Below are 24,552 nucleotides of genomic sequence, written 5' to 3' on the forward strand. Positions count from 1 at the left end.
AATGCTATGATGTTGTGTGTGTGTGGTACGGTGACTGTGATCCTCCCGTAGATAGCACCGTGAAAGGTAAGGCCCTTCATTTCTCTCTGCGCTTTATTAGCACAATACACCTGCTCCATGCCCCGGCCCTGCCGCGCCTGTACTGTAACTGCTGATGAATTGCGTTTATAGAGTCAATGGAACATGCGTGAAACATCATGCGCTACAAATTTCACCTGCTGGTAGAAGTATTTTGCACAGATTTGGGGCCCATTTCTCTTTCATGGTTACGTGCTCTTCGAGGAAAGAGCGGAGGAGGTAATGTAGAATCCCCCGTTTCATTTTTTTATTGGATTCACAACAATGTTTGGAGTTTTTTTTAGTAAATTTAGTTGACTGTGACGTAGTGTGAGTGTTTAATACTGTAAGTGTAACGTTAAACGGTTAACTTGTTAACTGATAAAATTTACTGCCTTTCAGGGCTGCCTTTACTGGTGATACATTTTACTGATAGTGACTTAACTATACACAGCCCAGTCGCTGTACATGGTACGTCGCATAGCGTAACAGTGTCTGGTCGGGCTAATAGTGACTATGACCCTCGGCCTCGGGCCTCGGCTCTCGCTCGTCGTAGGATAGGTAGAGTCGAGTCTCTGACTCTACGTACGACACGTTATGCACTTGTCAATTGTACGTAGTCCCGGCCCATGGGTACCCGGGGATGGCCGGGACTTGCAACCAAGTTGGGCGGGGATTTCAGCATTTTTTTCGCCCGGGTGAGTCGGGAATAGACCGGGCTTTGTAACGTTAGGGGGAAATTCACTTAAATACGTTACTGTGCCCCGGTGGGCCGGGGATGTACCGGGGTGTTGTCGGGGGAAATTCAATTATTTTGCCCCGCTGGGTCGGGAATTGACCGGGCTTTGTTGGGGGAGATTCACTTATTTTGCCCCGGTGGGTGGGGAATAGACCGGGGCTTGTCTGGGGAAATTCACTCCAACCAAATGGCAGGCATTTGGGGCGGGAATTTTGGCCGGGATTGAGTTAGTTGCTTGAGAGTTGACCATGACTTGACACCATTTCCAGTACGGTAATGTGACCATAAATTATTTCGCTTGACTAGCAATTCCCCGCTATTGAGGACTCGGTAACATTGCCCAAAAGTCGCGTAAACGCATGAATCATGTAAGAAAATAGAGCCTAGCGCGAAACATGCGCGATTTGCGCATTTCATGAATTTTTCTGACGTGGAACCTTCGATCGTATTGTCCGCGTATGTGCGCCGGATCGGCGCTTTACGCGATTCCATGCGGGCTCGGTCACACTGCCCAAAAGTTGCGTAATCGCATAAAATCGCGTAGGAAATTTGGTTTTGCGTGCTTGTCCGTCGAGAATTTGACCATTTTCGCTGATTTATGCAATGAAAAATCACCAATGAATTGCGCAAGAACTACGGAAAGATCACGCAAAAATATAGCGCCACAATCATACGTGAGTTGTTAGTGATACATTAGTGATTCATCGATCAGTATTTCGTAAGTATTACATGCGCTTATTTGCGTGTTCTGTTAGAGATACATAGGCCTACGCCAATATTTTTTTTTCAGTGATTTTCAGTGATACGTAGGTGTTACAAGCGTGGAAACATGCGTCATTATTTATGTCTGCTAATCGTCAGTGGAGAGTCGTTGGTGAAAGCGATAGCGGCAACATTTTTGCGAACAATCGCTGATATTCCACGCATATTTCGAGCATTGTTCGCATAAGAACCACGCAAACTACACAAAAATTACGTAAAACAGCGCAATATTAAATGCGTCAACTTTTACGTGAAGCCGAGTTTTGAGCTCCTCAGAACCCGGAATTGTGTATAGCGCCGATCCGGCGCACAACAGCTGACAACTACGAAGGTTCCACGTTGTAGACAAACTCATGAAATGCGCACTGGATCGCGCATGTATCGCGTAAATATTAAAGGCTCGAATTTCTTATGTGATTCATGCGTTTACGCGACTTTTGGGCAGTGTGACAGGCCTCAAAGGCCATGTTTTTTAGCAGCTCAAAACTCGGCTTCGCGTAAAAGTTTAGGCAGCATTGCGCTTTTTTACGTAATTTTGCGTAGTTTGCGTTGTTCTTACGCGAAAAACGCGCGAAACATGCGTGGAATATCAGTGATCATTTGCGAAAATGTTGCCGCTATCGTGTTCATGTGCGAATCATGCGCGATTCATACCGGTACGCAATTCATTGTGATAAAGCGCAGATTATGCGTGATTTTCCGTGGACCTCAGTCGTCGCGCACAACCACGAATTCGCCCTTTTTTTGGGCCTTTGCGTGCCTATGCGCTGAAAGTGCGTGGTTTAGTGATTTTTGAGTAATATTTCCGTTGTTCTTGCGCAATTCATCAGTGATTTTCATTGCGTAAATCAGCGAAAATTCTCAATGGACAAGCACGCACAACCAAATTTCTTGCGTGATTCATGCAAAGTTACGCGACTTTTGGGCAGTGTGACCGGGCCTTGAGGGTCGGGACTTGGCCGGGGATTTCTATGCAAATATGCCTGGCTTGTCGGGGACTTGGCCGGGGATTTCTGCACAAATATTGCCCGGACTGTCGGGGAATTGGCCGGGGATTTCAACTTCAATTTTGCCCGACCTGTCGGAAAGTTGGCCAGGACTTGGCCGGGTGGTGTAACATCCCAAAATTGCAAGTGGGATGCAAGTCCCGGCCATCCCCGGGTACCCAGGGGCCGGGACTACAATTGACAAGTGCATTATGTTGAATGATAATCCCCTACACTGTCCTAGTCGTAGGCCCTTACCAGTGCACGACTCTACGACACGTTACTTAAAAGGTCGTTGTGTTGAATGAAATCTAACGTTTATTAGGCCCTAACCAGCAGTGCAGCATTAGCGTGCTAACAATTAGCACCACCGACAGTTTACATAACGTTAAAGCGCTAAAAGTACAGATGACGAACTAACAGACTAACATTACACTACAGTTTGTTTCGGTCCTGTAAAGTTTACAGGATAACAGGTTAGAAAGGGTCTAGATCTACTGTTAAACTTAGTTAATAGACAATTGGATCTACCGAAGAGGTCTAACGTTGCTGCGATGTGGAAGTAAATTTATGTCAGTCCGGGAAACCCGCTCATGATGAGGGGTTGCTCCCGCGCTCGGCGCTCCACGCGGCCATGCTCATGAGGCCCCCGGGTCACTTCTCATCCATCTCATATGTCATAGATTGTCGCAACTGTGCACTTTATTTTTTTTTTGTTACACACACATGTCCATTCTCCATGATGATGATGTCTGTGCTTTTCGACAGAAATCTAGTTCTAATCAACCTATGGGTGATGTGCAGCGACCCAATCGAAACACAGCCCAGGCACTGTCAGTGGGTTCGCTCAATGTAGGGCTGCCGCACCTGTCGGCCTGATCCGACTCAAAAATTTTTGGTGCTTTTTTCTGTGGCTCTCACCTCTGCATGCAGGAATCAGGCCCATGAAGCATGCAGACAGTGAAGTCTGACATCATTTTACAAAGATTCGTTAAGAGAAAAATAAAACCAGAACTAACCTGATCTTGTGCATATAGATAGATCTATCCCAAATTTGCTATCCCACTCTGATAGAGTAGGTGGGTACTTGAATTTGTCAGCAAACTAATCACTTTGTTGGTATTACAGGTTCACTTTCTTTGTGAATTCCGCTGTCCGCTAGCCTTTGGGCGCCTTTCGTGCTAGCATCCCACTGCAGACAGTGCACAAGCCGTGCAAAAAATGCCATGTACAGAAATCTCTTTACGTGCATGCGCAAGCTCGCTCTGAAATTCCCACAGCTTTGCCCCCCCTTTTCCAAAATCCTGAATATTAATTGGGCAATACACGGCAGGAGTTTAGGGGCTACACACATTTTTTACCTCAAGTCAAAATGACTCTACCTTGGCCACTACATGTAGGTTAGACCCTAATTGAATTTTATTCCAACAAAGGCAAACAGAAGAAAACTGACCAGAAATGAATATAATTTATTAGTGAAAAATTGAGCAAAGAAAATGGGATTCCATCAGAATTCGAACCAGAGACCTCCGGATTGCCAGCCCGGTGCTCTACCAACTGAGCTATAGAAAGCCCTGCATGTAGTTCAGTATTCGTCCCAGAAACCCTAAATTCTCAATGCTCGGATGGTCAGAAGCTACATGTACAACGTCTATAGCAGTGTTTTTGTGTGTGACATGCACGCACACACTTAAATCTGGCATAAACCTGAAGGATAATTCACCTTGGGGATGTATGTGAGGGATCACCGAAGTGATGCAGCTTTTCGAGTATTTAACAAATTCAATGCAAACAGAACAAAACTGACCAGAAATTTTAGTGAAAAATTGAGCAAAGAAAATGGGATTCCATTGGGATCTGAACCCGAGACCTCCGGATTGCTAGCCCGGTGCTCTACTGACTGAGCTATAATAGAAAGCCCTAGTTCAGTCTTCGTCCCAGAAACCCTAAATTCTCAATGCTTGGATAGTCAGAAGCTATATTGCAGTTTACTCTCACATGTTTTAAAGGGACAGTAGGCCTATTAACTGCGAAACACAGCCTGAACGCCGAACGCTTCACGTTTGGGCAGTGTAGGGAAGTATTGAGTCACGGTATGGGGGAGTATCGCGGTTAAATTCCAACTTGATTACTCAAAATTTCTTCAGTTTGAATACTTACATATTTGGTCCAATTGTTGATAACTCTTGCCGTGGAACGTTTTTTGCTCCTCCAGTAGTTCCTTTCTGAAAATATTGCATACTTTAAATGATCCGGTCAAGAGGAATCTGTGAGAATGACAACTGTTCCGTACGATGGATTTGAAACCTGTGCACATGCACTAACTGGAGTGCAATGTAGCCTTTTCACAAGGCCTTTTCGCTGTATTGTGTTGCTTTCTGGGTGAATGAAGAAGGGATATCTCAGACGAGCGCGACACAGCATGAGAGCGAAAGGGCCTTGTGCAAGGGCAAAAAAACTGCGCCTTTCATGCATATATTCATACTAGATCGCTAATGCGCTATGTGCCTTCGCAAAGGTTGTTTCGAAAAACGAAGGGAGAAACGGGGAGAATGGAGATTGTCTCATAGAAAAACATCTTTTCAAGACCGAAGGATCAGTTTCAAAGTGTGCAAGTGAATGGCAAGTATGAATTAGATAAGAGACGTATGTAGAGTGTAAAAGTAAGCCTTTTGCTGGTGGAATATGTAACTTATAGAGCTGCGAAAATTTGGAGTTGTCTTCCAACGTTCAGTGACAGCACTCTTTCAACTCGGAGCGCTCCAACGGAGTAACTGTGTACAAGGAGCGCCCCAGGATATAGGCCTATATGCCTATAGTATAGTCTAGTTTTGGTTGAGACAAGGCTTCAGATTTCTAACCTTTTTTGATGAGATAATGAGTAAGCTTTTATGAAATATGAAAGAGCATGTAATTCCAGGAAGAATCCAATGTCTATTTGATGTAAATTGGTTTTGAAATGGCTGAGATATCCAAAATAAAGTGATCTTAGGCAGGACCCACGACCCACCTTTTAGTTTAAGAATAGGATCGCTTTGTTCTACTCTGTTTTGGGATATATCTCAGCCATTTCAAAACCGATTTACATCTAATAAACTTTGAATTCCTGGCGTAGAGTAAATGTCGCAGTTTGCGGCCGTGCATCCGTTTGTGGCAGTCACATAATATACCTCTGAACACTCCGACACACTTTACACACGTGTGTGCGTACCACACATTCACTATTGAACACCGCCACTCTACAAATCTCATCCAATGACATGGGCAAATTCTCCAAGAAAAGTGAAATTTCTCACGTAAATGAAGACATCTCACATCCAAAATTTCAGTTTTGGTACTTCTTAACATCACAGTTAAGGAACAATGGTCTAAGAAACTGGACTTTTTGTCGTTTTCCTGATGTTTGTGGATTTTGAAAACATGTCCTCACATATAGAACTTTCGCAAGCCAGTGTGGGCCGCCATTTTTTACTGGAAGTGGATGTTATGATTTTAAAAAAAAAAAAAAAAAATTGAATACTAGTATGAAAAAGATGACAATAACACCGCCAGAACTGCGATCCCTGTTCGCGGTCGGTGCATATGCGCCAGCTATTTACATGTGCTTTTGCAATTCATGAGCCATGTGGAGGCGTTCAACAGAAGATTGCAGAGCACACACGTATCGCATAGAAATTGTACATCGTGCCACGAGCCAAGCACTACTACCACAGGGTAAGGCTGGGCAAGAGTTACCTACACTTATGTACCCCTTGGTAAGATTAGAAGGAAACAGTGATTATGAATTACTGTTAGTAATATGATATGCCTATGATGTAAATTTAAGTGGCTTTAGGGTTAAAGGGATGGTGTAGTATTGGTTTAGGTGAGGATTCAGCTTTTAACTTTTTGGAAGATACTTAGAAACTACTTTATCAAATGTTAAACTGAACACCAGATAATTCTTTGAGGAATTCAAAGTTTATTTGATGAAAATCAGTTTTGAAAAGGCTGAGATATCAAACACATTTGCGATCATCACAAAAGTTTGGTCCCACCTTTTATTAGGATCGCTTAATGTAGGATATCTCGGCCATTTCAAAACAAATTTTCATCACATAAACTTTGAATTTCTCATAGAATCATATGCTCTCTCATACAATGTATTTCATGAGAGGTTTCTCATTATCTCAAATAATCATCATCAAAAAATGTTGAAAACATGAAGCCCCATCTGAATTAAAACCGTACAATCCCTTTAAGGTTAGGGTTTGGGTTAGGGAAACATGGACATGGACCCCAAGGTCTAAGGTTTTTGTAGTGGGGGTACATATGGGTCCGATCCCCCCCCCCCCCCCCCCCCCCCCCCCCCCCCCCCCCCCAAAAAAAAAAAAAAATAAAAAAATAAATAAATAAATAAATAAATAAAAATAAATAAATAAATTTAAAAAAAAAATTGTGCACTTGGGCTAAATTTTTAAATTGACACTTGTATTTCATGTTATATGAAAGCTGAGAATCTGCAGTTTTTAGAATGTCTTATGTATTCCACATCAGATTTTTCTGTAAAAATACAAGTAAAACAGGAAAAGTGCCCTGTTTGCACGATGGGACAGAATTTCGATACTTTTCAAGTGATTTGCACAAAAGCTACAATAAAGTTAATGAGATATTAAGTTGTATCATGGATTACCCTTCCTATAAGCAATTCATGTCTGGCATTCACTTTTCTCAATTTTCAGTAAAAATTTTAATTTTTTTGGGGAAAAAAAACATGTTTTTCTGTACTTTGACACTTGTAAAATCATTATTTATCTATATGATAGACTCAAGTTTTGTCACTCATATTCCGTGATGTATCAATGAATTAGTGTGGCTCTATATCCTTCCGCTAAATATAGTATTTTTCTATTCATAAGAAATTTATAATGCTTCGACATAAATTCTGTCCTGTTACGCTTTCAGGTGCAACAGGATGGAATTTACACTATGTATAATGGTAGACGTACTGTACTACAGGATGGAATTTACACTATAATGGTAGATGTACTACAAGACAGAATTTACACTATAATGGTAGATGTACTACAGGACGGAATATTCATACCATAATGGGCTAAAAAAAAAAAAAAGGGTTTTCCTAACTTGGCACAGAATAAACGTCTTGTAAGACTGTTTGGCACACTTGTGAAAAGAATAGCTGGGCAAGTCCAAGCTAACGCGCGCGTTATGTATGGGACATTCAGATACTTTTATGACCTGAAAAATAATGTTAATGGTCTTTGATCATATTGAACTTTATCATGGTGATTGATATTGCTAGGAGAAGAATAATCATGTAAAAAATGGAGAAAAATAGCCTTGACAATTCTATTCTAGAAGAGAAAATATGTGTCGTTACATATGGGACCAGAAAAATTTTGTTTTTTTGAACATTTTTATTCAACCTCAAAACTCTCTGAAAGTATTTCATACAACTTGTAAGTCAGTAGAGGTAAGTTCCATATCATGAGGCAAAAAGCTCTAATTACAGGTTCTAATTACATTGTAAAGACGGACATGACGTGTTAAGTATGGGACAGTTACGTATGGGAGTCCCGCATTCGTTTAGTGTGTGGAAAACCATATTTATGGGTATTTTGCATAATTGTTGAAGTAAAATCAGTTGAAATTACTCAAATACTGATCCAGATTGTCAAGGTAACAACATTCCCTAAATATTTACCATCATAATCATATTTAATCATATTTTTATTTTGTATGACCAACCTGAGTATGCATGCCCTTTGTCCCACATTCGTTTAGTGTGTGGAGAACCATGTATGTGGGTATTTTGCATAATTATTGAAATAAAATCAGTTGAAATTACTCAAATACTGATCCAGATCGTCAAGGGAACAATATTCCCCAAATATTTACCATCATAATCGTATGTTTTTATGACCAACCTGAGTATACATGCCCTTTATTTTTATCAGGATAGGGCTACTAAAAAAATGAGTGGTAAAGTGTTCAATTTCACTGATGGAAGGCAGTTTGCCATTCAGTTTTAACAAAAAACAACTTGACACAAGAAATATTAATTTTAATAAATATGCAATACCTGCTACGTTGACCCTCAGTAATCGAGTAGATATACAGTGTATGATGTCTGTCTAGCAATCAGTTCGTTGAGTCAAGTCACACCTCAGTATGTATGCACATGATTTTTATCGTGGCTACTACTAAAAACTGAAGAAGGACAATTTGTTTGTCACTTGCAATAAAAAAAAAAAATGATGCAAGAAACACTCATTTGAAGTACCACTTAACATCTTCAATGTACAGTAGCTAGAGCTCTACATTGTGTGTTTAATAGTACCCAATATAGTTGAACTGCAGTCTTTCAATCTGCTTGTATATTCGGTTTCAGTACCCTTTAAATCAGAGGTCTTTACTTAAAGGGACTGTATAGTTCTGGTTTAGATGTGGACTCTGATTTCAACTTTTACAAGATAATTAGCACTTCTTTTATGAAATATTAAAGTGCATACAATTCTAAGAGGAATTCAAAGTTAACATGACAAAAATCCACTTTGAAATGACTGAGATATCCAGAAACATGGTGTCCTAATAAAAGGTGGGTCCCATCACATTTTTTTATGCCTCCGCCACGAAGTGTCGCCGGAGGCATTGTGTTTTCGGGTTGTCCGTCCGTCCGTCTGTCCGTCCGTCCGTCCGTCCGTCCGTCAGTCCTTCCGTCCTTCCGTCCGTAATCAATTTTGTGGACAGCGTATCTAAAAAACTGTCAGAGGTATCCTAATGAAACTTAATATGTATATGTATGAGTGGGCGAAGTTGTGCCTATCAACTTTTGGGCGGACATGCTCAAGGTCTAAGGTCAAAAGGTCAAGGTCAAATGCTCAAAAGTTCAATATTTCGCCTATATCTATGCAATGTCTGGAGGTATTTTTTTGAAACTTGGTGTGTACATGAACTATATATACCAAATAAAGATTCCCCGAGAGAGCTTTGGGTTATGAGTTCAAAGGTCAAGTGAAAATGTTAAAATTTCTCTGTTTTCTCCATATCTCACAAATATTTCAAGACTGTATCTTCATGGAACTTAGTATGCATGTACTGACTGGCAGTGAACATGTAGGGAATTTAGGGGTCATGGGTCAAAGCTCATTGGTCAAAGGTCAAGGTCAACTCATCAAAATGTCATTCTTTCTTTCTTATCTATGCAATACCTGCAGGATTTTTCTTGAAACTTAGTGTATGCATGTATAACCCAATACAGATTCTCTTGGAAGTTTCTTGCCAAAAAGGTCAAAGGTCAAGTGAAAGTGCTAAATTTCACTTTTTCTTTAAACTTGCAAAAGTTGGGTACAAATCTTCAAATCCCCAAATACCTGCACTCTTAGACAGTATAGCCATTCATCCAAATAAACCTACATGTGCATTGTAGTTCAAGGAAAGTGAACACACAATGCATTTGTGACAAACCTGTCATTTTAATATTTTGCCAGTTATGTGAAACTGTCATCACACATTGTCAAGACATTGTGCTATAGACCTATTCGGAGAACCATGCATTATGGCGGAGGCATATCTGTCACCATAGCGACATTTCTAGTTATTAGGATCACTTTGTTTTCTTTGTTTGTTTGTTTTTTTATATCTCAGCCATTTCAAATTGCATCTTCATCGAATAAACTGTGAATTCCTCTTAGAATTGTATGCTCTTTTATAATTCATATAAGTGCTTTCTAATCGTCTTGTAAAATGTTGAAAACTGAATCCTCATTTCTATGAAAAATATACCATCCCTCTACACAATTGATGATTTTCATTGTGTATTTTGCCATCTCCCCCTCCCCCTTTCTGAAAATTGTTCAGTCAAGTACATGTATTGTTTCAAGTGTCTATAACTCAAAAGTAGAGCTGCAAAGTTGGGATGCTTTCTGCAGGATGATTGACCATTTGTGTGCTGAGAGACCTTCCCAGCTAGCTACCGGTATGCATTCACATGCATTATGTATGAGGATGTCCCATACAACTACGTAACGCATTTGTCCCATACTTAACATTATTTAATTGCCTAATAAAAAATACTTCTTTTACTATTTTTTATTCTTTCTATAGTATTTAACTTCTTTAAACAATGAATTAGAACTTCCCAGAAGGGTACTCGAATAACCTTAGAAATTTCAAAAAAAACCTGAAAAAATGACCTCAATTTGTTTCGTATGGGACATGTCATTATAGGACACGAGCTAATTTGCATAATCATTTGCATAATCCCTAAATTTTCATACCAAGTTAAACTATTTGATGAACTTCTTATGTCCACATATTGATCAAGTATCATTTGTTTTCCTTTGAATAAATATGAATTTTTATAAATGTCCCATACGTAACACTGTATTTCACATTTTGCAAATGAAGCCCTTAAAATTTGCATAAACTTACATAATATCATTTTTTCCTCCATGGAAATCAGACCTTCAACTCATGAGCTTCAAAATGAAACCAAACATGTCAATATTGAGCAAAGATGAAATTTTGCCTTCTGAGGGGACCTTATCTTCATCTTCCCCCAGTTCTTACATTTGCATCTCCTCCCTCCCCCACCCCCCACCCCCATCAAGTTCCAATAGTTATCAAAACTACCTTTTACAGCATTGACTGCTGATAGAATAAAGAAATGCCTGATTTATGTAATATAAGTCATTGAATATGTTTGTAAACAAACACAATACATTTATTACAGAGATCCTAGAGTCTAAAATTGTATTATAGATGGGTAGTGAAAATCTGTGATCTCATTGGTCTAGAGCTGTGTGTTGATTTTTTACTGGCCACACTGTGCCTCACAGGGACAGTTACCGTAAACATGTTATCACGCACTAAGCAAGCGTTTATACACTCAGTAAGAGACGCCTATTGGCTAGTAAAGAGTGCATCCAGTAATTACTGGATGCATGGTTTTTGTTTGTGGCAAGCCCAAAAGAACTGCCTCCAGTGAATTTGCCCATCATGGTGACATGATGCAAGAAATTGATTTCTGGGAAGAAAATTGTCCCCTGTTCTATAAAACAGATGAGGCACATGTCTTTTTGTGCGTTAGTAGTGTGCATGCGGTAACCATGGAATTTAGCCTAAACCTATGCACACCTACCAAGGTATGCACACAATTCTAATGGACGCACTCAGACCTGTGCGTCATTTGTATATTGGGGGGTATAAATGCACATGGGAAACAAAAAATAACCCAACATCCCTGAAATGTACCCTTTTACCTTGGATATACCTAGCCCGACCAGCTGTCATGCTTAGCACAGCTTCCCGCTGTGGGTGGGATACATCCAAATCTACTTACATTTCCTTTTTTGCTTGCCTTACATGCCATGCAAAAAAAAAAAGAAAAAGAAAAGAGGCAGGCCAAATTTTGCTGACAGCATGCTTAAAAGTACTGGACAAATTTCTGCTGCTTGGATGTATGGTTACCTAGCCGTTAGGTGTCCCTTGCTGAGCTCAATTTTGAGAATGATGATGGTTGTATCATAATAAGTGTAGGGATGTTAGGGTTAGTGTGTGAATTTAAGTTACAGAAATTTTATTGGCTGAGATAAATTCAGGTGGAATAAGGTGCATGTCATAAATCTTTTCAGTGTGAATAATTATCAGAGAAATGAGTTAAACCTTGTGGCATTTGCCCATATTTTAACTCGCCAATGAGTCAACCAAGAAATTTCAGGCATTAGCTTCCTTTTCCATTTACCCATTACATATTTATTATGTCACTGAAATTTTCTACGTCTGATCAGTCATATCAAAACCTCATACCAAATAATCTGTCTCACAGTCCAGTCCTGTGAACTTTTACTGTGCAGCAAGTCATTGGTAGAAAGATACCAACCTGTTAGCTCGTGTTTATATGTCTGATGAAGACAGAAAATTGCTGACAGTTTGCACAGTGCATCAACATGTTAGTACTGATGAAGCTGCCCAGTGTGTATCAGCAATAGTAATAAATATAATACATAGTGTACACAGTGTAATAATAACGATAATAATGAACCATTTACAAAGTGCAAATTACATTTAAATCTCCAAGCACTTTTTTAGAAACGAGAAAAGACATAAACAGGTATAGTATCACACAAAAACAAAAGAGGAAAACTATATCAACCTAAAACACATTAAACAGTACGCCGAAAAGGGCTTTTCCCGAAACTATAGGCAGGCCTAGTGATACGGTACAATTAACTCCGCGATAAGACACAACAGCCAACAGCCGACACTCAGCCCACAGCCGACACTCAGCCCAGGGAGGTGTTACAGAGATGGAGTGGCAACTCTTCGTAATTCATGCAAACACATGTTTGGGTTCAAGGCGTTACAATTGGATGTCTAGCATTCCACTACGCTTTGAAGTCATGCTCGCCACCACTCTAGTTGCAAGATGAAGTTCGGAGACGAAGAACACATTTCACCTTTCGTTGAATTACAAGCTTTATTGCACCGTAAGATTTTAAATGAAATACTTGAATTGATTTAGAATAGTTTAGGAAAGAATTCAATGTTATAAACACGTGTTTCTAGTTTCTTCGTAATGCGCAAATCAAAATGAAATGAAACTTAGGCCCTCTTAAAAACCTAATATTTTTCTATAATGCGCACATTTCCGCATGTTAGTTTTTCTATCTTTTAATCTAGGATATTTTGATCTTTCAACGAAAGTACTTCGCTGAAGCGTGTTCCAGCGTGCTTTTGAACTATTTGCTGTTAAAATTGTCAGTTTTACACTGCATTTTGATTCGCTGCTCCAATTCAAGGTACACAAATCCATTGTTGCCATCACATTAAAAGAGAGAGCGAATTGCAGTAGGGGCAAGTATTTCTAGATGTTAGAGCGCTAGTCCTGATTATTGATGCTCTCTTTTGTCAAAGCACCTGGTTTCCACCTGTAGTTAAGCGCATACAATTGTAACTTCTCGGCGGTGCCGCGCATGACTTCAAAGGAGAGCAGGAGTTGCATCTCCTTCTCTAGCACCTCCCTGCTCAGCCCGCCGCAACCGACCACTTCCATCTAGGTCCGCATTCTCCATGATAATAGCCCACCTCTTCTCAGGTCATACTTCACTTCTGACGAAGGACAGTCAACTTGCCCGAAACATCAAGTTCCTCGGTTCTCCTAGTTATTCTTATAACTAGATCTTGCTCTACCTTCACTAGCACCTTTTACTCAGTATTTCAATTCTCTTTCCTCTCCCTCCTACACTATCATCTGTTTCTATGCTACTTATCTTTTCTTTCTGTTCTGCTCTGTTCTCTTCTTTTTCTTCTTCTTTTTATTTCTTGCTTCCACACAACCCAACGGTCCTTTTCAGGACCACTGTATTAATTTACAGTTTTCTTCACAGATTATTTATCTTGTCTCCTCCCCTCAGGCTACACTTTAACCTGATTTTAATGTCTCATTTTGCATTTCTCCCGCAGGAACTTTTTCAAGATTTAACTGTTATTAATTTTCGTAGAGCTCCATATCTCAACTTACCTTTCCTTCACGCGCAGGATTATTCATCCTTTTCTCCATTGATTCCGCATTCCATAGTCCACATTGTTCACCGACTTCGTTCTTCTCATGGTTTCATGAATCTTCACTTCTCTCTCCTATCTCCATGATTTTCCAACCTTCAACTCCTCCCTCTTCCTCTTCCCTTCCATTTCATCTTTCTCCTCCTAACGATGTCCGAACATCTTACTTGATTCTCACTCTATTCTTCCTTCCCACTCTCTCTGTTCCTTTCTTTACCGTCTCCACTAGTGCAACTTCAACTTCCAGCCCATTACTGTCCCCCACTCTTCACTTTTTGCCCTCCTTACAACCACCATATGTCGCTTCCCTCTTCAATTCTCCTCTTTCTAGGCTCTTCTTCTGCCAAACAACGATCCGGTTAAGGACTAAATTCACATGGTGTCATTGCAAATCTTTCTCCCTCAAGACACAAAAGCTTTTGAATTTGTAATGGTCATCGAAGCACTGTGCGAAGCAAAAGACAAAAAATCTCAAAAGTTCAGCTCCACGTATCTCCCTTATTTTACCACCAAATCCCTTGAAACTTCACATACCTGATAAGAATATGTCATCCTCCATATGATTTTTTTGCCCAAGTGCTGATGTATCTTTTTAGGTATTTGTATTTCTCTGTTTGAGTTGATCGTGGGAAAGGGTTACTGGTATGATATTTCCCGACACGAGCCTGCTGTACAACATGAATGCACTTTATTAACATATAGTCAGTATACCCCAGACTCACAGCCTGCGAAGTTTCGTGTTTGCGCACTCAGCAGTTAAATCAATATCAGAGCAAATAGACAACCATGTTTATGAGAAAATGCTGAACATGCACAACTTAGATCATCCTATTGTGCATGCATTTTTTACTGGTCAAAGCACATTTAGCCAGTCAGCGGTGTCAGATTCGGCGACATGGTTTGGTCTCACTCTTCGGTCCACATGGCGGAGGGCCTGAGCCCTGCAATGTGCTTGAACAACTGTTGGATGTACAATGTAGCACGGAAAACAATACATCAGACGGCGTAATGCTTATATGCTGTGGATTTTATGATGGGTCACAAATGATGGTGATCTCAATTTTTTTTTCCCCCAACATAACCGTGCGACATTTATTACAGAAAAGATATTTGGAAGAGAGTATGGACACAGAGTAGGGATATATACTAACACAAGTCATACTCAGTTAAGTTTTATTTATGGGCTATGAAGAAAAATGTGAGAAAATTATGCTTTTTTAAGAACAAAATGTTTCTTTTTTGTAAGCTAAGTTTGGATGCTATTTTCACAGGTTTATCCCCAATAAAACCCCATCTAACTAACACTGTGCATTAGAGAATAGTTTCCCCTTCAATTTGCTCTATAGATTTTATCATTTGATGGCTTGTGAGGTGAGATATTGCGATTGTCCTGCAACTCATCTCTAGCGGTTTTGCATAAACAAGTTGTTTACTTTATGCAAATTAGGCCGCGAGAGTGAAAACTTTTGGCAAGTTTATCGCACCGTATCACTGAGCCTGATAGGAAACCATGCCAGCACTGCTTGACACCAGAATAGCAGTTCTATAATAGCAGTCATTGAAACATTTTACTGTTAGATCTTTGAATACAGCAGTGTGTGCTGTTATCTCCACAATGAAGAATTGCAAGTCCTGTCTGAGGTGACTGATAAGAAGTAAAAGTTTTCCCGAACTATGGAATAAAATTTTGACGAGAAATGTTATCCAGTTCTATAAGAATTGATTACAATCATGGATTGATTTTTACTTCATCTAATCAATATAAGCTTTTAAAGTGACAGGATAACAGCTTTGTTTGCTGTACATTGCTCCTCATTCAGTATGGTATAAAAAAAACAAAAGAAAATCTTGGGAGATTTAGATTGCTGTAGGCAACATACAGTACTACAGAGTGCATAGTCCTGTGCAGAGAACTTAAGCTGTGTAATGTGCATGAACCTGCATGAACAGCTGATATCATGAGATAGCAATGGATCTCAATTCTGAAAGTGTAGCAAGTTAAAAAGTGCAAGTGAAAATGTACACCTCCTGAGTATGTATACCACATGATATGGTTATTATCTGCAAGTGAAAGTGACGCTGATATCTATTCAATTCTACAGACAGCAAAGGCTTTTAATGCAAGTAAAAAAAAAGGGGGGGGGGGCTCAGAATGCATGCAAGGAGATGGGTAGCACATACATTTGTACAACTAGTCCGTAGACGTCTCCTGAGATAGTGTGGGAGTGAGGCTGTGTTTATCTAAAGGCCGTGTCACACCAGCCTTGCGTGAGACTTGCAAAGAACAATTTTGACTTACCGGAGGTCCCTGTAGATATCCGCACATGACAGTACCTAGCATGTATCTCGAAAGTAGTCGCCCGGAGGTGCACACGCATATTTTTTTACCCGCAACCGTGTTTAGGCCCTGTCACACTTTTCCGGGCAAGCTACTCGGGCTTGTTACGTGTAGGGATTTTCTAGCATACCGGACATTCCTGAGGGCGGAAAAGGATTTGTGCGAGTCAGCGCATGTGTCTTACTTGCTGGACGCGTTGTACTTGCGAGTATACTGTGTGACCTTTGTACCAGTCGCGTGGGGGCTGACAACTTAGTGAAGGAATTCCTCTAATGGAATGGCTGAAATCTCACAGAATTTCATTATCTTGGCTGCATACGGGACTGCGAAGTACCTGCGTGGGAATTGCCAGGGAAGTACTGCTGCTAAGGGTCTCCTACTGGCATTCTGCGTGGACCTCTACGGGCATTCCCGCGATTCACCCGGAAAAAGTTTTGGTCATGCTCAAAACTTGGCTGCGGTTAAATTGGACTTGCGTGAGCACCTCCGGGCAACTACGCGCTAGATACTGTCAGGTGCGGACCAACTGCGGAGAGCTCCTTGGAGTAAATTTGTTTCCCCGCAAGTCAAGCCGCAGAAGTTCCCCCGTACGGTATGACAAGGCATGAATGAAAATTGCAAACATTCTTGTTCGCCCGCTGAAAATCTTCTACATGCTAGAAACTACCTCCTTGCCACAAGCCCGCGTTATGGTGTGACACGCCCTTAAAAAAATTATGAGGCAGAATCAAGATCCTAAACGCGTTTGAGGCATTTTCAGTGGTTAGATAAACGCAACTGTGTTTTCAAACGAGTTTAGAAACGCCATTTTGAAACGCCTTTCAGAGGGCGTTTTGAAACACGTTTGAGACCGCGATCACCGTTCTGTGAGTAGATAAACGCAATGCTGTTTTGAAATGCGTTTATATCTCAAGGTCAAATCTCAGCTGTTTCCGGTTGTGTTCTCTGCCCATTATTTGTGTGTGACTGATGAGGCATGTTTGGTGATATGCAGTTGACCTTTACTTCCCGGGTCAAACGGCGCAAAGCAGCTGCGCAGTGACACCACTTGAATCGCGATTGTATGATGGTTAGATAAACGCGGCACCCGGAGAATCGCATTTCAAACCACGTTTGGAAACACCGTTCCAAACGCGTTTTGAAACGTGATTCTCTCTTTCAAGTTAGATAAACGCAACCTAAGAAATATGTCATTAAAGGGACAGTGTGAGTGAGCATCTTTGCTACCCCTTGTCCGGGGGAGAGAAAAAGAATGTGTGAGAGAGTGCAGCTTTATAACAGTTTTTCTTTAATCCTGAGTATCATATGTTTGTTTAGTTTGTTTCTTTGTTTTTCTGTGCTAGATCACCCAGTTCACTCAATTCGTTCAAATGAGCACCATGCCCCACCTGGTCTCTTGTTTAAAGGGAAGCAGTCCTGAGATTTTCACTGTACTGATAATTAAGAAGAGTAAAAAATATTACCTTTCACCAATTTATACGTGTGGACATCAAAAATTGTCTCCGTACACGATTTTTAAAAAATAATTCCTGCAAGCGATCGTGTAAGAGCCTGCCAAAAGGTGCAACGTCATTGATGCCCTACTCTCAAGTTGATAGCCGTGCCTCAGAAAACCAATTTAAGTGTTCAAAATGATCATATCTGATTTTTTCATAAAATGTGACAATATGTGGTTTTATTATTTCAAACAAAATATTTCAAGCTTATTTATATATACAATTAATATAAAAATAAATAGTAAACATGTATTTATAAATAACTAGGGAGCGTACGCATGGTGAGCAGAACACCGCTGGAAAGAGTTGTGCATCGATGACGTATGACTCTCCGCCAAGACTTGCTCATTTGCAGAGTCACACTTTTTTAACCGAAATGTACGAGCTTATTTGGTGATTTGAAAGTTTGTTTTTGATGAAAGTAGTTCATTTGAGGTACCAACAACAACATATTTTTTTAAATTTCGTGAGGACTGCGTCCCTTTAAAAAAGTACACATTCTTTCAACTTGTTATAGACATACAATGTAAAGGGGAAGTTGCAAGTCAAGTACTCTATTGTTAGTGAAAATAGAATATAGAGAAACTAGAGAAAAGTGAAGATATTTTGAATTTTTAAAAATTTTCTTTATATCATTCTACACATGTGACATGACAAGCTGTAGTAGACTTCTCATCCAGCAATGTTGGCAATGAAACCTTAGATATTCATAACTTTTGAACAGATTTTTGATTTTCCTCAAACTTTCAGTGATGTGTTCTACTAATATTGCTGCATTCATGTAATCCACATGTATAATTAGGTGAACTTGTCCATTGATATATGACTACTGACTTAGGGTACAGTACCATCAATGTAGCAAAGTATATGAAAATCTCTTACACTATCATTGAATTGTGTTACTTTTTGCTGCAGATTCCACCAAGGCTGAGCAAAGCAGATATGGAGAGCCCAAGCACTTCTTCAATACCTAATGATACCACCAAGATGTCGCAAAAGATAACCTCGCGAAGGAAGAAGAGTCGCCCTGTGAAATATATGCAGGATTATATTCTAACTGAGTCTTCAGAAGAGTTACTTCCTAGTTCATCTGATGGCTTGCCTGAATCTCATTCTCCATTTTCCCAGAGCAATCAAAATCAGCTAACTGACGGTCACCACTTTCCAGCCAATAACAATGCAGCCCCAGTGGAGGTACAAGAGAGTCATGCACTCATGCTAGCTGATCCAAGTGCAAATGAAATGTCAGACATGATTCAAAGAAGAGTTACATCAATCAGAGAGTCCAGCCTTCTTAAAGCTAGCAGCTGCAAGAGAGTGAAGCTTGATGAAGCAACTTCTCCAGAACCTCAACCTGTCAAAGTTCAAGAAGCTGAAACCACATTCTCCAGTCTTCTTCATAACTTTGCTTCACAGGTGAATAGTCGGGTTGAAGTATGTGAGCGCAAGTCACCATTCAAGGAGAGATCACCTCTTCCTGATGCCTTGTGGCCTTCAAAGAGTAATCAAGAAATTCTTCCTGATAGGGAGTGCAGTGGAACCCATGGAGATATTCATCGACAGTCTGAGAACCACACTGTGAGGGGAGGCAGACAGGAAATGTCATTCTCTGGTTTGCTTCAAAACTTTGTGTCGTGTGTAAATGACACCTCCACCCAAGGGTCATCAGCACATCATCCAAAGTTAATGTCAATGTTGACTTCAGGACATAAACATAGCAGTGAAAACACTGATGTAAACGATGCTAATTCTACAATGACAAACTTCACTTCACGTGGGGAGACACAACAATCTTTTGCTGGTCTGCTGCATGATTTTGCATCTGTTGTTGACAAGGGTGTACACATGAATAACAGTGTTTTACACCGGCAGCAGCAAAGAAAGTCGTCTATTTCCCTCCTTGATATTCTTCATGAAAAAATTTCGAAAGAAGTTTTAGAGGCTTCACCGTCCCACCAGCAAACCTTCCCATCTGAAAACCAATGCAATCAAACATTTGATGATGTTGAGTCACCACATCTCACCAGCTCAGAAGTCACAGAAGACAAGAACTCTCCCAATACCGGAGTTGAATCGACAAAAGCAAATGTAGTTGTTAAGTCTGAATTAGTGGATGATTTGCACCCAAATTATCACCAGTGGAGCCATATCCAGAATGTCTTGCCTCCAATTGATGACTCAGAAGAAGATGCTGCCCAGCAGAGAAAGCAACAGAGTGTGTCTTCTAGCTTTAGTGCTCCATTGGCTCCAATCAAGCAAGAAATTCTGGAAGAGATCCATGAGGAACTACATGATGCTGCTGATACTTCAACAAGTAACCATGCCCAATGTCTTTCAGAATGCACAGCAGACTCTGAAAAAATGCACTTTCCCCAGTCACAATGTATGCGAGTGATTAAGCAAGAATTTACAGATGATTATGAGAAAAGGGAACTTAATACTAGTATTTTGAGTCAAAATATCAACGACAACTCTAGAGATAGGCTTAATACTTGTATTGATGCCAGAGAGAGTCCATTGTCATCTGTGGACGAAACACAAAACTCACATGATTTCCAAACTGCTGATTCTCAGAAAGCAAAACACGCAGGCAATGAAGTTGGAAACAGGCAATCAAACCAAGCAGGCTTAGTTTCTCATCTTCTTAATACTGGAGATTCCTCCCACTGGAAAGCAAAAAATAAAGGGTCTTTTGCAGATTTTCTGCATGACATAACTTCCTCAGTGTTGGATAAAAGCGTTGTTGGAAATGAGGGCCAAGAATCATTTTCAGGGCTATTAACAATCAAACAAGAACCTAGAGTCAGTGATGAAGATCCACAGAGTAGCTCCTATCTGAAATGTCATCCATCAGGAGATCAGTCTGGTTCTAGCTCAACTTCAGAATCAATATCAACCCAGTTGGACAGCAAGGATGTTAGTAGTTCACCAAAGAAGAGAGTTCCTCTCTGTGTTTCACGGATCATGACTGATACTTTACAATCAACTTGTGATAAATCTCAAGGAAGTGGAATACGACATCAGAAATTGAAAGAAATATCTTATGCTGAATCTTCTCCCAGCACATCTTCAGAGGATGCAGAAAGCAAGATCGAGCATCCCAGCAACCTTGCAAAGACCAAAGTGAAGGCACTGCATTGCTTATCTCCTCACTCCAAACGATCTTCCCTAATGAAGCACAGATGGAAATTGGGGTCACATGTTAAATTTGGACAAAAGATCAAGCAAGCATGGGTAAAGAGAAGGGATGATTTGCACAGGCGTACAGAAGTATCAAATCAGCACACTATGGAACCCCAAGGAAGAAGTGATGTCCAGGCTAGTGTATCTGGTACTGAAAGACTTAGTTCAGAATCTGATAGAATGTCATTCACTGACATCTTGCAGAAACTTGCCAAAAAATGCCAAGGGAGTGGTGAAGATTCTTTTGTCAGACTAAAGTATCCTGGCCAACAACATAGTCAAGGTCCTCTTGGTTCAGCTTCTCCACAGCTTGAACCCCTTTTATGTGATAAGAAACAAATGGGTGCAGCTCATGGAATGCCATCAACTCAATCTAACCCAAGCTCTGCAAATTTGAGGAATCTGCTGCTGCAAGAGAGCTCACTTGGCCAACTTCATCTGGCTAAAGTTTCTACCTCAGAAACACCCTCTACTTCTGTGCAATCTCACAATGTATCATTTGCTAACCTGATGCAGGATATGGCAACTACTGTCACCAAGAAGAAGGGCATATCCTCTATTACACAGACAGCATATGAAGACTTGACAAGTGTGACCCCACCCTCACCTTGGATAAAATCCATGTCTGAGAACTGGCTAAGGTTTCTTATCCTTAGTCCAGATGAGAACCCAAAAGTGACTATTTCAGTTTCTGTGAATCTTTGGAACAAAATCCATGAGGTTAAAATTCACTGCCACCACATGGAGGTTCCTGTAAATCACTGGATCTTTCGGCGTTTCGGAAAGCGCATTCATACCAAGGCAGCACTCCAAGGTGTGCTGCAGGCCATCTGCAATGGCTGTTCAGTATGTGAAGGGACAACTCGAAGTGACCTTGTCCAGATGTACCGCAACAAATTGGCTTCGACTTCCAGGTGGCAGGCAGCGGCCCTATTAGAAGACAGCTTTGGCTCAGCTGCCATCCGCTCAAGTCAGTGTGAACTCCTTGTATCTGGCTTAAGACGTTCCAGGGAAAAGCGATGCTCAAAATGCTCCAAGTTTGTTGATCGGAAGCTGAAAGCTGTGATGTACCATTTGCGGAAGAAACTAGGTCTAAGTTAATTAATGATAGCCAGGGATATGGAGGAGAAATAAAGATTCTGCCATAGCCCATAAGTATCCATAGAACAAAAGAACACAAACAGCCATGTTACCATTTGAAGCATGATTGCCAAACCTCTATGGCAAAATGCCTGAATTCAAGGGTAAAAAAAAGAAAAGATAGAATATTGAAAGCAAGTTTTGTTTTGGAAGTTTTCAGGTCATGAAAGATATGTAATGAGCTACAGTAGTTTGTATTGCAATGTATCAAAGTTGATATCCATGGGAGAGGAATATGTAGTTTAAGCATTTGAAGAGAATTCCATACAGCCACTGTATGTTCTTTCTCTGATTTTCAAAGGTTTGAAAACAGCAAAATAAAATAAGCACATTTTGTTTTTCATGATATGTTTTCAAGTCATGAGAAATATGATAATGAGCTGCAGTAGTTTGTACTGCAAAGATGATAGCATATCCAAAGGAGGGGAATATTTAGATTAAGCATTTATAGAGAATTCCATTGGTTCTTTCAATGAGTTTTTAAAGGTTTTTACCAAATCACCCCTGGTATTTATAGTGATTACATTTATAGAAGACTCACATTTAAGTCTGGTCGTAGCCAGATTGGATATTTGGATGTAGTGAGTATTATGCATAAAAAGTAACGAATCACTTTTTACAGTCGCAGTAACTTTTTTGTCTGTATGTAAGTATTGCAGAGGGTACTTGTGCAAATTGAGGTGTTGGTGTTTAAATATGTTTGTGTGTCATTCTGTATTGGAGTATGTACTTAGTACATTGTACTGATAACCCAAGTTATTTTTATGATCGTTGCATGGCCTGCTACAAATTAAGGTATGAACAGTTGTCAAAGTTGGACTCTTACTCTATAATATAGTATTCTATTATAGAGATTTGATACATGTAGGTTGTAGTATTCTGTGAAATAAGAGTGACTCTTTGGGTGAAAATGACAGTTGTAACAACTCGTGTCTATCCTGAAAATACAGTGTATATCCAACTCATGAATTTTCAAAGTTTTGAACAACTTGTTTCAGTGATGTAAGTCTCAGTTATGACATTGTAAACCACTAAGAAAAATGTGAGCAGAAAGTACTGTGTATTTAATGCAAACTGATAAGGTGCAGCCATGGAAATCATTCATGTTTTGATATTTCATATGCATTGACATTGTCAAAAGTAGTCTTCATGTTGACACTTCCCTCTTCCATCAAATTCAAAATGTGAAATGAGAGTACTGTAAAAGTGGAAATTTTCACAGTGTTGAAATTTTTTGCGCATTTTGCGCGACCTGAAGCTATCCCGAAAATAAAAGCATGGGAATATTTTTGCTTGCCATATGTTCCTATACTTACTGTCTTGATTCCGCAGAATTAAACAAAAATGTGAAACTCTTCTTACCTGGTCGAGCACGAAAAATTAGTCGCACGAAAATATCCACTTTTACAGTAATTGCCTACAATAAGCTCATGGAAAATTAGTGCACTTGTGTCCTGAAGATGATCATTGTTATTTAGCTCTTTATGTGCCACATTGGCATTAATTAATAGGAAGTGAACTTATAAGAAGAACCCCATTTTGCCAGGTGTTCTTTCTCACACTTTTGTTCTCTTTGTTGATGATTCTCATTTTCCTTTTGTTTTTGGGATTAGTGCACCTCCTGTCACTTAGACTCTTATTTAATGCATGAAAACTTGGTAAACCTGTGGTAATTTTAATTCATTGTGTGATAAAGTCATTGTCTTTTAAATTTGCTTACTTCACATGTCCCCATATGCTCGTGATTATGTAGATATGCAAAAATGGAGAGTGATTGCAACTGAATGAATTTAATTGCATGCTGTAGTGTATCTTCAAGGTTGGATGCCTTTTTTATGGCACGCTTATCCCATTTGCTAGTATGAAGGGTGTTTACGCCTCTGTGTTTCTTCAAAACTCAAGACTTATACTGGAATGGACAAACTTTTCTGTATAGTGCTGAAAGTTGAATGCCTGATTTTTGCTGTACAAAAAAAAAAAAAAAATAAAAAAACCCCTGTTTGATTTCAAATATGTTGATATCTTTGTTGCATGTGGTAGTGTACCTTGAAAGTTCCATAGAGATGGTACAAATCTGTATTCTGTTGTCACAGTTATTATTAATTTTAATTAAAGGTTGTTATTATTTTATGAGAGTCATTTTATCAATTCAGAAATGCAAGAAAAGTTTTTCATATTACACTTTTACCAAAGGCAATCAATATTTTGTTAATACAAAAGCATATTTAGTGGTTTTTATGTTTGTAGGCCAGGTAAATTACTGTTTTACATTATATGTGATAATTT

General features: G+C 39.8%; 1 protein-coding gene across 1 annotated transcript; it reads left to right on the plus strand.

The window, feature by feature from the left end:
- The first annotated feature begins 117 nt into the window (after nt 1-117).
- Nucleotides 118-23,968, plus strand: LOC139717948 (uncharacterized). The gene is made up of 2 exons (XM_071629431.1): nt 118-297; nt 18,859-23,968. The coding sequence occupies exon 2, from the start codon at nt 18,886-18,888 to the stop codon at nt 22,225-22,227; it is 3,342 nt and encodes a 1,113-aa protein (XP_071485532.1). The 5' UTR covers nt 118-297; nt 18,859-18,885; the 3' UTR covers nt 22,228-23,968.
- Nucleotides 23,969-24,552: the final 584 nt, after the last annotated feature.

The sequence above is a fragment of the Diadema antillarum genome, unplaced genomic scaffold (genome assembly GCF_040938485.1).
Source record: "Diadema antillarum isolate AM-2024a unplaced genomic scaffold, OU_Dant_1.0 scf00000086, whole genome shotgun sequence".
Taxonomy (NCBI): Eukaryota; Metazoa; Echinodermata; class Echinoidea; order Diadematoida; family Diadematidae; genus Diadema; species Diadema antillarum.